The 16,309-nt window shown below is 48.3% G+C and overlaps 1 protein-coding gene across 1 annotated transcript; it reads left to right on the top strand.

Annotated features, from left to right (window-relative positions):
- Positions 1 to 351: 351 nt before the first annotated feature.
- On the top strand, positions 352 to 16,040 carry KIF22 (kinesin family member 22; the record flags this gene model as incomplete). The annotated part of the gene is made up of 14 exons (XM_081089571.1): positions 352 to 463; positions 7,882 to 8,077; positions 9,618 to 9,745; positions 9,835 to 9,989; positions 10,210 to 10,419; positions 10,497 to 10,727; positions 10,863 to 11,016; positions 11,137 to 11,272; positions 13,069 to 13,237; positions 14,054 to 14,222; positions 14,613 to 14,680; positions 15,442 to 15,654; positions 15,753 to 15,812; positions 15,904 to 16,040. The coding sequence occupies 14 exons, from the start codon at positions 352 to 354 to the stop codon at positions 15,949 to 15,951; spliced, it is 2,049 nt and encodes a 682-aa protein (XP_080945697.1). The 3' UTR covers positions 15,952 to 16,040.
- Positions 16,041 to 16,309: the final 269 nt, after the last annotated feature.

Genomic DNA, 16,309 nt, shown 5'->3' with positions numbered 1-16,309 from the left:
ACCACGAAAATAGTATTCGGCGTAGGGAAATTTTTGGATAAATTGATTAAGTGCCTTCAATCACTGCTTGATTCGTACTAAAATTCGCAGTTATTTGAGAGGGGAAATGAGGCGAAATGTCTGCACTTACGCAAGTCTACGCCTCGAAACTGGGCGGCACTCAGCAGCTGCCCCAAAGGCCGCAGTCGCCACCGCCTCGGGCGCCCGAGTTTGCCGAGGAGCGCGGGCCGGGACGTCAACGGCTGGGAGGCGAACGTGCGCGCATGCGTTCTCCGGCATGGGAACCTTTTTCGTGCTGGACTTCCGGGCGAGCCCTAGAGGGCGGGATAGTTGCACAGCTTCCGGCGGCGAATGGCCATGATTGGTGGATCCAAGAGAGGGGTGGGGCACCGGGAAATTCGAATAGGAGAAGCGGCTCTAAGGAGGCAGCTGAGGCGACGCGAGATGGCGGCGGCGACCGTAGGTAACGTGAGCCCGGCCTGGGCAGGGCGCCGAGGCCTGGCGCCTGGCGGGGTAACGTGTCAGTATCTGATCCGGGCTCCGGGGATTGTCCCGGGGGGGCCCGGGGACACGGCGAGAGGTGGGAGTCGCGGGCGGGTCAGCCCACCTCGCTCTTACTGTTTCTTCTCACGGGTCAGTACACTCGGCTTGAGACCTGACTTTGGCACTTACAGCCTCTTTTGAGCGCAGTGCACTTTTCCTCTGTGAGCTTCAGTTTCTTTGTCAAATGAAGACGATGACCCCATCTCAGGAGATTACCTGAGTAAGCGAGCGAGAAGTGGCAAACACCCCAACCGTGAGGACAGAAACAAGGGAGCTGGATGCCCGTATGACGAGTTGTTTGGGTGCGCGCGGCCGGGGGGCGGGGGAGGATCCCTGAGAGAGAGAGGAGGGCAGGCCGAGGGCGAGACCGACTGCAGCTGCCTGTGCGTTGACAGCCTAAGATGTGCGGAGACCACAGAAAAGGGAAACGAGGGACTGTTTCCTTTCACTCCAGCCGTGGAGATCAGTGCCACTTTAGAGTTGGACAGACTGTTCGGATAGTCAGAAGCGTGTATGGATGTGTTTATGCCTCTGCTCTCTTCCTGTAGACTGAGTTCTGGCCCGTGGTTATGGCGGGCACCATAGTCCCCTTACTGTTTGTCGGGCCTGTGGAGAAGCAGCGCTATTTAGTAGGATGTCAAACACATGTGGAGCCCTTGCTCCGTTCCAGGCACAGTTGTTAGCCTTCTATGGTGATGAGCCATTTAATCTCCACATTTAATGTGCTGTTATTGTCTCTGTTTTACAGATGAGGAAACTGAGGCATAGATGGGTTAAATAGGTTAACACAACTGGTAAATGTTGGGGCCTGAATTCATACTCAGGCAGTCTACTCAGAGCCTCTGCTCTCAACCATTATGTCCAAGCACCTACAATTCCTGCTGTCTGAGCACAACCTGCTCTTACCCTTCCCAGACCCACGATGTCGGGTACATAGTAGGTATCATAGAAACACTTGAATGAATATGGTTGCTTCCCTAGAGGAGCTTATAGTCCGTTTTAGTAGGTAGTCATTTAAACATATAATAACATGAAAAGCAATGAGAGATAATGTATATCTAGACTGCTATAGAGAGTACAGAATCTGAAGTAAACCCTTGGGTGTTCTGGAGGGACTTTATTAAGGAAGCACTATTTGAGGTGTGTTTCAAAGGTTGGGTAGGAGTTTGCCAGACTTTGGTGAAGCAAAAAGACTACAAAGTAATTTCTTTAAAAAGAGGGGCCAAAGATGCTATCGTTGGCTCAATTTTCCTCAGCATAAAAGAGGAAAGAGTTAAGTTAAATGAAACTGGGGAATTGTAGGAGGGGGGAAATTAGAAGAAATAGCGTCGCCCAGCCTCAAAGTTGCTTTTAGGAAGGGGAGAGACTCTTGTCCTGTAAGCAGTTGTTGACATGTGCCTCTCCCCTCCTCTGCTGGACCCTGAGCTTTGGGGCAAGAATGACAGTGAGCCACTTTTATGATGAAAACAGGAAACGAACAGGTTAATACTTTATGTTAGCGTATTCATCAAATCTTAATTTGTTTAGCAAATACTCTCTGAGAGCCTACTCTGTGCTAGGCATTGGGGATATAAAGGTGAGCAGAGTAAGATTTATTTTCACTGAGTTTACAGTTAGATGGAGAAAACAGACAAATACGCAGTTACAGTGGCGTGTGATTAGTGCTTGGATGGAGGAGTTAAAGTGAGCCATGCATGCACCTAATTGAACCTTAATAGGTCAGTCATTTTAGAAGGGAAGGCTTTTTAGAGCAAGTAAGGTTTACCTATTTACATCAGTCACTTGATGGGGGTGGGTGGGGTACAGAAGATATTCCAGGGAGCTAGAATAGCACATGCAAAGGCCCAAAGGCGTGAACCAACTTAGTGTGTGTGGGAACTGAAGGGAATTCATTGTGGTTGAGCGCTTACAGCAAGCATGTCAAACTCAAAGGCTAACACAGGCCAAATAAACAAGGCTTAAGTTTATGTGGGCTGCAAAAAAAACACAAAATCTTCAATTTTCATAGAAACGTAGGTTTATTTCGATAGAGACATGCTGAATACAAAAGGCTGAAATAAATGAGTCATCATTAACATAAAATAATAGAACTTTTAATAAAAATTATTTTTTCGTGAACATTAACTTACCAGACACTGAATACCTGCACAAATTAATAAGCGTAACATAAATAAACCTATTTTTCTTGTTTTCTGAAAGCGAAATATTTCCTGTTGCGCACACCAAACAAGTCAATCCAAGGCTAAAGTGGCAATCCGCTGCTAAAATATTCGCTGCTAGTATTAGTGGAGAGAAATGGTGCGCCTGCGAGTATGGCGCATAATGGAAATGAATGCAACACGATGATAGTAATCAGTCATTAGTGAATGTTGTAGTTCATTATTAATAATTTTGTATAACAGGATATTGTAAAAATTAAGTTACGAAATTTTTATTAAAACATTTCTTATATACAATTATATTGGCTGGGCAGCAAAAATATTCATTGTGGGCTACATGTGGCCTACGGGCCATGAGTTTGACATGCTTGGCTTACAGTGTAAGAAAGGAAGTGGAGAGAGAATGATTGGAGGTGAGTGAGACTAGAGGCAGAGAGACCAGTTGGGAAACTGTTGAGATGAGAATGACTTTGGCAGAGATTGTGCAGTGGGAATAGAGAGAAGTGGACTCATCTAAAAAGGTAGAATTGACTTATGTAATGAATAACTGATGTGGGAAATGAGAAGGTAGAGTTAAGAAAGATTCCCATCTTTGGGTTAGTGCCTGTCATTTCCGTTAGAGAGCATAGTAGGAGGATGACGTTGCAGAGAGATGGGGAAGAGTTCAGTTTGGGACAGGTGGAGATCCGAGCACCTTCGAACCATGTAAGATGTCAGGGCAGCAGCCTGGAATGTAAATCTGAAGTTCAGGAAGAGAACTCTAGTGTGGAGGTGTCAATTAGGATTCATCAGCTTTAGATGGTAATTAAAGCCAAGAGAGCAGGTGGCCATGCCCATGAAATGAATCAGAGTAGTGGTTCTCCACTAGAGGGGGAAATTTGGTTGCTGAAATTGGGGAGAGGTGGCACAAAATGCTTCTGGCATATGTGTTTAGTATGTGCGCTACACATCCTACAATGCATGGGACAGCCCCACCGCAAGAATTATCCAAACTGAGCGGCCCTGGTCTAGAAAGAGGATAGAATGAGCCGAGGAAAAACATTTAAAAATGGCAGAAACTGAGAAGGGGTGAAGTGGCATGGAAACTAAGGGAAAAGTATATTTCCCAAAGGAAAGCAGGTCAGGGTATTGAATACTGCGGGAAGTCAGATAGGAAGGAGACCGAACACGTCTACTGGATTCAGCAGTAAGGAGGTCATTGGTCCCCCTGCTGAATTGCGCAGACAGAAGCTAGTTGCTGCCTTGAGAAGTGAGTAGCAAGAGAAAGAGTGTAATCATAACAATAACAATAGCTAACATTTACTGAGAGCACTTGCTGCCAGCACTGTCCTAAACATTGTATGTATATTTTTTCTTTGACTCCTCACAATTTTATGAGGATACTGTTATTTTTATAAAGAGAAACTGAGTCTTCAAGACATTAAGCCTTCCCAAGGTCACACAGCTGGTAGGTGGAACTTGTCGCAGACTCCAAGGCCCATAGGGATACAAAGAGGAAGGGCTGAGATGGCCTGGGGAATCATGTAATGAACTTTGGCATTAGACCTTTCTTTGAAGGTTTCACTGTCACTAACTAGTCAACACGGGCAAGTTAGCTAACCTCTCTTTATTGATGTTTCCTCATATGAAAAATGGGGGATAAATATAAAACACTTACTGAGCTTTTACCAAGAACCAAGTACTTTTACATGAATTACCTTATTTATTGCCTTAACAACCCAAAGAGTAGGTATTTTTATTTATTCCCATTTTACAGGTGTGGAAATTAAGGCACAGGAATAGAAAATTACCTCTTTAGGTTAGTTAGTTGTAAGTGGTAGAGTTGGGATTTGAACACAGCCTGCCTTACCTTGAATAATGAACCTTTCTACCGTATGCTAGTTATTGTATTGGAATTTTATTTTTATTTTTATTTTTTTAAAATATATATTTTTTATTGATTTTTTACAGAGAGGAAGGGAGAGAGATAGAGAGTTAGAAACATCGATGAGAGAGAAACATCGATCAGCTGCCTCCTACACATCTCCCACTGGGGATGTGCCCGCAACCCAGGTACATGCCCTTGACTGGAATCGAACCTGGGACCCCCCAGTCCGCAGGCCAACGCTCTACCAAACCGGTTTTGGCTGTATTGGAATTTTATATGTTACTTCATTTAATTCTCATTAAGCCCTTCCAAGGCCAACCCCACCCCATTTTATAAACAAGGAAACTGGGGCAAATGGATGTTAAGTCATTTAATCCGGGTCACAAGCTAATAACTGAAAATTTAATTTCTACTTACTTGTTGCTGACTTTCAGGATTGCCATGAGGATCAAATTAAAACTACATGTGCTTAGCTAGAACATGTCAATGGAGGAAAAGGGGGACATATGTAATACTTTCAACAATAAGGATTTAAAAAATTAAAATAAATAAAACTACATGTGCTTGGTAAACCATAAATTGAGAAGTGGTACAATTAGCTTCATTGTCAGGGGAAGGGACAGAGGCCCAGTTTTTGAAATAGGCCATCTGCTTATGGGTAAGTCTTACTTATGCATAAGATTCTTTCTAGCCTGGCCAATGTGGCTCAATGGTTGAGTGTCGACCTATGAACCAGGAGGTCACAGTTCAGTTCCCAGTCAGGGCACATGCCCAGGTTGCAGGCTCAGTCCCCAGTAGGGGATGTGTAGGAGGCAGCCAATTAATGATTCTCTTTCATCATTGATGTTTCTCTCTCCCTCTCCCTTCCCCTCTGAAATCAATTTTTTACAAAAAGATTCTTTCTAGGGGTAGTGTGTCCACCTTTTTGTCTTGCTGTTTCTGTTCTGGCCAACACATGCCAGCCTCTTGCCTTATATGAGGCCTATGGCTCCCTACTACCAGCAAAAAGGAGTCAGAGCTGCCAAGGACTTTCTTCGTTGGTAGACAATAGAGAGGCACTATGACATCCTCATTAAGAGGATATGAAGGTGAAGATATCCAGGTTTGAATTTTACTGTTACTGTTAACACAGTATGGTATCCTCTAACATAAATTAGAGAAATATCCTCATAAGATTTTTTTCTTCAGCTCATTCAATCCTCACAAAAAGAGGGTTTTTTTAGTTTTATCTTTATGTGTTTTCTAATGATACTCAATGTTTTTTTTAATGACTTAGGTTGAATTATCGAAAGCATACTAAACAGAATGCTTACAGTAGAGAAGGATTGCATGTCAGTGCCTTTTGTAATCTGAACTATGACACAAAGAGACTGGGGCAGGGGTGGGCAAACTTTTTGACTCGAGGGCCACAATGGGTTCTTAAACTGGACCGGAGGGCCGGAACAAAAGCATGGATGGAGTGTTTGTGTGAACTAATATAAATTCAAAGTAAACATCATTACATAAAAGGGTACGGGTTTTTTTTTTTTTTAGTTTTATTCATTTCAAACGGGCTGGATCTGGCCCGCGGGCCGTAGTTTGCCCACGGCTGGACTAGGGGCTGCCTCTCAACCACATCCCTTCTAAACAAAGATGTCCACAGTGCCATTCTTAAAAAAAAAAAAAAAAAAATGCACACACTACAGCATTACAGGGCTGGGTACATAGAAGATAAACCTGCATAACCCCCCATCAAGAGAAGGCCATCATTAAGTTTGGCATGTGTTTAGCCTGTGTGTGTGTGTGTGTGTGTATGTATTGTAAAACTCAGGTAAGAGTGGTTTTAGGTAGGGGGCAAATGTCATCTCTTAATCCTTAGAACAATCTGTCAGGTGTTGGTCTATAACTTGGCAATTCAAAGTGTGCCGCCATAGTAGCAGCAGTAGCAGCATCTGGAAGTTTGCTAAAAATTCAGAATCTCAGGCATCACCCCAGGTACTGGAGCTAAACCTGTATTTTCTTCTCCCCGATATTTTATCCATTGCTTTTTTTTTTTTTTTTTTTTTTGAGAGAGAGAGAGAAGTAGAGAAACATCGATTGGTTGCCTCCAGAATGTGCCCCAACTGGGCCCAGGAATTGAACCTGCAACCCACATATGTACCCTTGACCAGGAATTGAACCCGAGGCCCTTTGGTGCGCAGACCGACATTGTAACCCCTAGGCACCACCAGCCAGGGCACTAAATCTGTATTTAAACTAGATCTTGCAGGCTATTTGTGTTACAGTCTCCACCCACTGGACCTACTTGAAGAGGATGGAAGGAACCGAGGCCAAGCTGGGCCCACCCACAGCGTGGCCAGGGTGGAAAAGAGCTTCTTCCAAAATGAGCTGTGGCCACTGGCCCTTCCAATAGTATCCCCAGGGCTCGAGCCTCCAGGCCCTTGGTTATGGACGTCTCTAGTCTTCTAAGATACTGGGGTTTGTTTTGCTTTTAGGTTCTGTTTCTTACTCTGTTGAAGAGCAAAAAAAACAGTACTATAGTATAGGCTATGATATAAAGTTATGGTCACATGGCCCCAGGTATAAAATACCAAGGTGCTCACAAGAGCTGCTACGCCTCTATGAGCTTCTTCATTGATAAAATGGGACTAACAGACCCTATCTTTCAGGGACACCAATGTGCCTGGCATGTAGTCAGTGCTTAATAAATGTTGCCGAAACCGGTTTGGCTCGGTGGATAGAGCGTCGGCCTGTGGACTGAAAGGTCCCAGGTTCGATTCCGGTCAAGGGCATGTACCTGGGTTGCGGGCACATCCCCAGTGGGAGATGTGCAGGAGGCAGCTGATCGATGTTTCTCTCTCATTGATGTTTCTAACTCTCTATCTCTCTCCCTTCCTCTCTGTAAAAAATCAATAAAATATATTAAAAAAAAATAAAAATAAATGTTAATGTTGGCTAAGTACACAATAGTCCCTGGCCTATATATAATTTCTCACCTCCAATCCCCCCCACCATACTCTGCCTGAAACCATGTATTTGATTTTTCGATTTTTCTTCCATTCTGCCCTTCGCTGCTCGCCCTCACTAACAGAACACACACATCCTGCCTCACCAGTTCTCCAAGAGGTCTCAAGCTTTCAAACCTCTATGCTTTTTGCACATGCCATTCCTTCTACCTGGAATGCTTGGCAAGCTCCTATTCATCCTTCAGAGCTCATCTATACCAGATACCTCCTCCTCTAACACTCCTACCCATACCTCTCAGCAAAGCTGGTCCCTACTTCCTCTGTGCAACACCCTACTTCATGCTAAAACTTATCTTCTCTCCTCCAGGTGCTGGTCGCTGTCGGCTAAGCAAGGTGGGAGCTGTCCGGCGCCCGCCTCCAGCTCGAGTAAGGGTGGCTGTGCGACTGAGGCCATTTGTAGATGGCACATCGGGAGCAAATGATACCCCCTGTGTACGGGGCCTGGACAGCTATTCCCTAGAGATTGCCAACTGGAGGAACCACCAGGAGACTCTCAAATACCAGTAAGGTTCAGGCATTCTTTTTTCCCATCCCTCTCCTAGGTCTGCTCACGTTATCACTTACCCACATGGTTTCTCAGAGCTGCTTCCTCAGTATTCTTGCTCCTTCCTTAGCACTGCTTTGTTCCCCACGTCTTCATTTGTTCATTCAGGAAATGTTCACAGGTGCCCATTGTGATGGGTGCTCTGCAGGGTACTGTACGGTGGGGAAAGACTGGGAGCTGAATCACACATACATCACTGCTCACAGTTTTGTGGGGGAAATAGGCACAAAGTAGGGACTGAGCAACAAAGGTAAGCAGGAGATCCCCAAGTAGGATCTGGAGGAGGTGTGGGAACGGTTGGGGGAACATAAACCAGACAACTAACCCAGGCTGTAGCTGGGTAGTGTCAGAGATTTAAAGTTCAGACTCCTTGCCCTGTCATCCTAGGCCAGAGGGTGAAAAATTACAGCCTGTAGGAGTTTGACCAGGAGTCTTTATAATAAAACTTAATCGGGACATAGCCCTGCTCATTTATTTACATACTAGAGGCCCGGCACACAAAATTCGGGCACATGCATGGAGTGTGTAGGGGGCCTGGGGAGAGATAGGTGCTCAAGGTGAGGAGTGCGAGGAAGGTGCAGAGTTGCGCTGCAGGAAGGGGGCAGTCTGGGGACCTGGGTCCCAACACGCTATTTGTGGGGCTGCGGCACCCACCCGTCCTACCTGTGGATGCAGTTTCCATGGCAATGGGCAGCGGCGGGTGGGGTTCAAGCCCAGTGGCATCACCACCTCATCCTCCCCTTCCTCCCAGTCCCCAGACCACTGGGACCTGGGGTCAGCCAGCGGCAGCAGCTCTTCCTGGGGACCGCGCGGCGCGACCATGGCTGGCAGTCCCCAGGCGCGGCCACAGCAGTTGAAGGGATGGAGATGCGGTGGCTAGGCCTGCCAGGGCTCCCTGCTGCTGCCTCCCGCCAGGACTTGGGGCTTAGGAGGCTGTGGTGTACGCACCGCTGCCGCTGTCGCCGCTGCAACTTCAGCTGGGCTGCTGCCTGCTGTGCTCCCCACTTCAGCTCCTCCTCCTGTTGGGGGCCGATCAGGAGTTGGGCTGGACCCAACCCCTGGTCGCCCCACCACCCCTGCTGGTCGCCTCTCTGCCCGCTGGCACCTGCCTTGGCTGGCCTGGCATTTGGTCAATTTGCATATTAGGCTTTTATTATATAGGATTGTCTAAAGCTGTTTTCCAATGACAGGATAGAGTACTTGTGAAAGAAACCATATGGCCCACAAAGCCTATATTTACTATCTGGCTGTGTGTGTGTGTGTGTGTGTGTGTATCCATCTCACCAGACTGCAGAACTCCCAAGAACAGAGGCATCAGATTCATCTCTGTATTCCTAACATCACTTAGGAATGGGATGGAACAGGTGTTCAGTTGATGCTTTCGAGGGTCTTTTTGTAAGAAAGGGATGGACTATTTTAAATCTGAGGCCAGTATTACCCTCTAGGTCTGGGTGAAATTGTTTCTGTCCATTAATTCCCTCCTTTCTTCCTGCCTGCAGGTTTGATGCCTTCTATGGAGAGAGGAGTTCTCAGCAGGACATCTACGCAGGATCAGTGCAGCCCATCCTAAGGCATTTGCTGGAAGGGCAGAATGCCAGTGTGCTTGCCTATGGGCCCACAGGGGCAGGTGAGGGAGCCAGATAAGGAACAGCTGTGGGTTAGAAAGGGCTTGGGAGTGGGGAGGAAAATCTCACAGCTCTCTCCATTCTTTCCCAGGGAAGACGCACACAATGCTGGGCAGCCCAGAGCAACCTGGAGTGATTCCCCGGGCTCTCATGGACCTCCTACAGCTCACAAGGGAGGAGGGCGCTGAGGGCCGGCCATGGGCCCTCTCTGTCACTATGTCCTACTTAGAGATCTACCAGGAAAAGGTGAGGCCCTGCTCTGGTTGGGGAGGAGAGAGACAAAGGGTCAAAGTAAGACTGAGTTCTAGAACATAAGTTCTGCTGTATCAAGGACTTAAAACCTGGAGAGAGAGATGTTGGGGTAACGATGGTACAACTTTGAGAACCCTGCAGAGAAAAGGAGACTGATCCCCAGAAAGTAAGTGTGTTTCTAGAAAATTGGCTCTATCTTTCACTGCCCCGACAGGTATTAGACCTCTTGAACCCTGCATCCGGAGACCTGGTGATCCGAGAAGACTGTCGAGGAAACATACTGATTCCAGGCCTCACGCAGAAGCCCATCACTAGCTTTGCTGATTTTGAGCAGCACTTCCTTCCAGCCAGTCGAAATCGGACTGTAGGACCCACTCGGCTCAACCAGCGCTCCTCCCGCAGTCATGCTGTGCTCCTGGTTAAGGTGAGGCCCACTGAGGGGTGAGGACCTGGGAAGCCCCTTCGGCCCGAGCTAACCCTGGGGCCCTGTTCTTTCCCCAGGTGGACCAGCGGGAACGCTTGGCCCCGTTTCGTCAGCGGGAGGGGAAACTCTATCTGATTGATTTGGCTGGCTCAGAGGATAACCGGCGTACAGGCAACAAAGGCCTGAGGCTGAAGGAGAGTGGAGCCATCAACTCCTCGCTCTTTGTGTTGGGCAAGGTGGTGGATGCGCTGAACCAGGGCCTCCCACGTGTGCCTTACCGGGACAGCAAGCTCACCCGCCTGTTGCAGGTCAGGCCACCCATATCAGGGCAAAGGGGCTGAAGAAGAGGGTCTTGGGCCTCCTGGAGGTTTTGGGAAACAGCAGTCAAGGAATGGAAACGGGGCCTTCTGACCAGTCCATCCTTCCCAATCCCCATCCCTCAGGACTCTCTGGGTGGCTCAGCCCACAGCATCCTCATTGCCAACATTGCCCCCGAGAGATGCTTCTACCTAGACACAGTCTCTGCACTCAATTTTGCTGCCAGGTCCAAGGAGGTGATCAACCGACCTTTTACCAATGAGAGCCTACAGCTTCATGGTAAGGACAGGGGTTGGCAGCAGTGGAAAGGCCGGTCTGGACAATTGGGGGTTTGCTAAATCCACCAAGTGGTAGCACAGAGGCTGACATACCCCCCCACACACACCCCATTTTTCCTAGTCTTGGCACCTGTTAAACTGTCTCAGAAAGAACTGGTAGGCCCTCCAGAGGCAAAGAGAGCCCGAGGCCCCGAGGAAGAGGAGATTGGGAATCCTGAGCCCCTTGAGCCTCCAGCCTCTGCTTCTCAGAAATTCAGGTGAGCAGATGGGGAGAGACCTTGGGCATATTCCCTTTCCTGTTGTGTCTGGGTTGGGTGCAGAGCAGCAGTGAGGTGAGCCCATCAGATCCTTGATCTGTGGACCTGTTCCTTGGTGCTGCTGCCTGGGGTCCTCCAGAGGCTTCCTACTTGAGCACCTAGTCCCCTCCCTTTCCACAAAAACATCACATTTTGGGGCAGCTGTTTCAAGGACAAGCACTTTTGCTTCTGGCTCAGGTCTTTCAGGTCCAGAGGGTTAGAGCAAAGCAAAGGAGACAGAGATGAAGAGCTATGTCTGGCTGAGACCTCTCAGTCTGTGTTAGAGTCCAGTCTCTTCGTGACTCTCCGAGGAGCCGGTTGTGTCATAGCATCCCCTGCTGCTCCCCTCAATCCAAACAGAGCCTCTCTAAACTGAGTCTCTGTGGGTGTGCCCAGCCCCCAGTTCTGATACCCTTGTGGGCCAGAATGCACTAACCCTCAGGTCACCTCTGTGTAGTGGGTCTTGCTTTCTGTGTCTCGCCACCTGCCCTCCTAACTCCAAGGAGTCACTTGCAGTTTTAATATTGCTGTTTCTACCGAGCCCCCTCTAAGCTGGGTACTGACCAGGGGTGAAGTAAGGAGACCAAGGATTAGTGCCCCAGGGGGCTATTGTAGCTGAGGAAGGATGACATACATAAAAATGTGCTTCCCCTAGCCCAGTGGTCGGCAAACTGGCTCCCGAGCCACATGCAGCTGTTTGGCCCAGAATTGAATTCTGAGGGTGAGCTCAAAGATGGGATACATCAGACCTAGTCAGACCCTGACCTCAGAGGGCTCACGTTTTAGTAGGGGAAATAAGATGGGAATATCAATATGTGATGCAATATAGGTAGTACAGAGTATAGTGAGGATGGAGAAGGTGCTTGTTCTGGAAGAGCTAGGAAGGAAGGAATGACTTCTCGCGTTCATCCGTATCTTCTCCTGTTCTTCCCAGGTAACCGTACACACAGAACAGGGCAAGCCCTGTCTTTGAGGAGCTAGTTCAGTGTAGGAAAGAAGATGCACAATCAAGTTGGGCATCGTGAGAGAGGTGGCATCAAATTCACTTTGAATGATAATTGAGGTCAGATGTGAGGGGAAAAATTCAGACAGAAGGGACAGATGTTAGGCATTATTATGCTCAGAACTGTACTTGAATAGGCCTTTCCTACTGCCCTCAGGGGAAAGCCTTGACATGTGAGGTCTTAGGTGGCTTTCCAAGCCCTGTTGGAGATGACGTCCTCTGAAGCTTCCCTGACTGCTCCTCCACATGGATAGGCACATAGGCTCCGAATTCCTGTGTTCATTAAAAGCTTGTTCTCGCCCAGCTGGTGTGGCTCAGTGGTTGAAAACTGACCTATGAGCCAGGAGGTCATAGTTCAGTTCCTGGTCAGGGCACATACCCAAGTTGTGGACTTGGTTCCCCAGGATGGGGCGTGCAGGAAGCAGGCGATCAATGATTCTTTCTCATCACTGATATTTCCTTTTTCTTTTTTTTTCATCATTGATGTTTCTATCTCTCTCCCTTCCCCTCTCTGAAATCAATAAAACTATTTTTTTAAAAAAAGCTTGTTCTCATCTGATCTGGTATCCCTGAGAGATAGTGATCAATCTGCATACTGCACCCGGAGAGTTTGGATGATTTGCTCAGTTAACCCACAAGTTAACACCAGCGTTCTGGAACCAAATAGAACACAAGTGAAGGCACAATGAGGAGAATCCTGCTGCTGGAGGGTGATGAGAGAAGTAGGCGGGGAGTAACCTCTTTGTCTGCTCAGCTCCCTACAGAAGCTGAGTAGCATGGACCCAGCCATGCTAGAGCGCCTCCTGAGCTTGGACCGTCTGCTGGGCTCCCGGGGAACCCAGGGGACCCCTCTGCTGAGCACCCCAAAGCGAGAGCGAATGGTGCTCATGAAGACAGTGGAGGAGAAGGATTTGGAGATTGAAGTAAGTGTTAGAAAGGTGGGGGCTGGGGTCCCTGTTTCCCTTGGGAAGCAATCAGGATCTTCAGATAAGGAAGGACACTCACTGAAAGGCTAGACCAGCATCCAGTTTTCACCCACCACTGGAGTCCTTCAGTTTTTCAGCTTCTGTTTGAATGTCCTTAACATGGCTTAACTTTGAAAAATAATTGAGATCAGATGGGGGGGATTACAAGTTAAAGGAACAAATGGCCCTAACTGGTTTGGCTCAGTGAATAGAGCTTCTGCCTACGGACTGAAGGGTCCCAGGTTCAAGTCTGGTCAAGGACACATGCCCGGGTTGCAGTTTCGATCCCCAGTAGGGGGCATGCAGGAGGCAGCCAATCAATGATTCTCTCTTATCATTAATGTTTTTCTCCCTTTCCCTTCCTCTCTCAAATCAAGATATATTTTTTTAAAAATAAAAGGAACAAATGTAAGATGTTGCCATTTTGGAAAACCTAATTATCAAATTAAGTTAGCACTCTGCTTGAATAGTCCTTTTAGTATTTCAAAAAGAGGCTTGTTCCATCTCTGAGCAGCCCTAATCATTAGAAAGCCCTTAATTATATTGGGCTCCAACTGTCTCCCGGTAGCTTCCATTGGCCTTTACCCTGCCCTCTAGGGCAGCGGTCGCCAACCTTTCAGACCTGAGGGACCACCAGTGGTCCGCAGACCACTGGTTGGGGACCGCTGCTCTAGGGCCTTGGAGCCCTGCATTCTTACTTTCCTAATCCACTCTCCTTCAAGTTGCCCTAAAATTGGTTCTGGGTCACATCTCTCCCTTATCCTTTCCCAACAGAGGCTTAAGTTGAAGCAAAAAGAACTGGAAGCCAAGGTGCGGGCCCAGGAAACTGTGGACCCAAAAGAGAAAGAGAATTGCTCTCCCACAATGCTCCGACCTCTCGCCCGCCGCACAGTCACGGTGGCTAAGCCCCTCAAAAAGGCTGTGGTGATTCCCCTACAGCTGAGTAAGTGTGGCTCGGGGCCAGCCAGGAGGGCACAGATAACAGAGCTCAGGAGGGAGGAGGGCTAGGAGCAGTAGTCCTTACGTCACTCATGTCTTCCCACCATGTGCCAGCCACTGGGATGGGTGAGGAGGATCTGAAATAGATCTGATTCTCTGCTCTCAGGCATTTAGTACAATGGGGTAGACTGACAAATGCACGATGGATTATCATACAAGACCAACTGAGATTACTTTCAAATACTGGTATAAGAAAGGTCATGTGGAAACACAACAAAAGAAGAGATTAACTTGGGGGTGAAGGGGAACTGGGGAATCAGAAATGGGAGAACCAAGTGGCTATCAGGGAGGGTGAAAAGTAGCTTCTGTAATGACGCCAGTTCTTTCCTTTCAGTTCAGGAGCAAGCAGAATCCCCAAATGCTAACATCCATATCCTGAAGAAGAAAAGCCGCAAGAGAAAGGTCAGAGTAGCTGGAGGCTTGGGCTATACTTAGAGCCTAGAAGGAAGGGTTAGTAACCTGTAGTGGGAGAGCAATGACCATGGGATCACATGACCTGTCAGAACATTTATCAGCTTTTTACAACTCTTCCAAGTTGCTTGTGGTCTAAATACAGAAGTAACTCACAGGGCATTTAGGATGAAGTGTAGTGTTATACTGTACTTAGCAGAGTGGTTTTCTATTATTTGTTACTTACCTTTCTTCCTGAAAGCTCTCACACTCAGTGACTACTTAACTAGTATGGCATGTATTAGCCTTGGTCCTGCCTTCTACACACTTACGAGCCCTTGTAGGGAAACATGGCCTCACACAGGAGAAATGAAACAACAGTGAAAGGACTACCTAAAAACTGAGATGGTTGGGGGAGGTGCCACGTACTGAGTACCTTCTCCTATGTGCTTTCCTACGGGTGAAAAAGAGCTGATTCTTTTTTAGAAATGAGGGGCCAGATTGAAGAGCTTACTATGTGCTTTATGTTCAATAACTCATTTGACCTTCCCAGCAATTCCATTAACCATTCTTTCACAAGTTGGATAAAATGAGAGTAAGATGAGTGACCAGAGGGACAGTTTTTGGTCAGACAACTGACAGGAGGGAGAGAGGCTGGAGAGGGCGGGGAAGGCGGTTGCTGTGAGGTTGCTATCCCTGGCAGGAGCCCGGAGCCTGCAGTGGGCTGAGCAGCGAACTGCTGTTTTTGTCATTCACCTCTCCCTACCTCACAGTTGGAGGGCCTGGATGCCGCCGAGTCCAAGGAAAAGGCTGAGGACTGCTGGGAGCTACAGATCAGCCCAGAGCTACTGGCCCATGGGCGCCAAAAAATACTAGACATGCTGAATGAGGGCTCAGCCCGCGACCTGCGCAGCTTGCAGCGCATTGGCCAGAAGAAGGCCCAGCTCATCGTGGGCTGGAGGGAGCTCCATGGCCCCTTCGGCCAGGTAACGGCCCAGGGAGGGCAGCACTGGCTGGAGCTGGGTGATGGAGGGGGAAAGAGCCTGGTACCCCTAGGCCACTGCCCATGGCTGTTGTCCTGCAGGTGGAGGACTTGGAACGTGTGAAGGTCATGTCAGGAAAGCAGCTGGAGTCTTTCCTGAAGGTGAGCCCGAGGCTTGGCCCCGCGCCTCTCCCGGCCTGCGGCCTGCGCCCTGCCCCGGCTCTGACGCTGTTCCCCTTCCCTCCTGTTGCAGGCGAACATCTTGGGTCTCGCCGCGGGCCAGTACGGCAGCCCCTCCTGACTGCCAGCTCCTCTCGTCACTTTGCCTTTTTTTTTTCTTTCCAGTCGTTGTATAACCGTTTCTTGTATAAATACAATTTTAACTCTGTTGCTTCAGCCTGGTTCTTGAGGCGATGGGGGTGGGGCCGGGGTATAGTTGCCCTTGGGACGGCCACAAGCTCCGCTGTAACTTTCTGGGGCGCCATCTTTGGGAAAACATGCAGCAGCACAGGTTTGTGAGTAAACTACTGGAGCGGGAAGGGACGGTGGCCCATTGGAAACAAAAAGCTGAGGCCACAGCCTGAGGACAACAACCGTTAGGCGGGCGCGCGCTTTGAGTTGAGCTCCGCCCTATCCGTGCCCCTGGCGCGCGCTCCCCT

This window comes from Myotis nattereri (assembly GCF_964212035.1).
Source record: "Myotis nattereri genome assembly, chromosome: 4".
NCBI lineage: Eukaryota > Metazoa > Chordata > Mammalia > Chiroptera > Vespertilionidae > Myotis > Myotis nattereri.
Note: the sequence above shows the minus strand (reverse complement) of the source record. Positions and strands in the feature narration are given on the sequence as shown.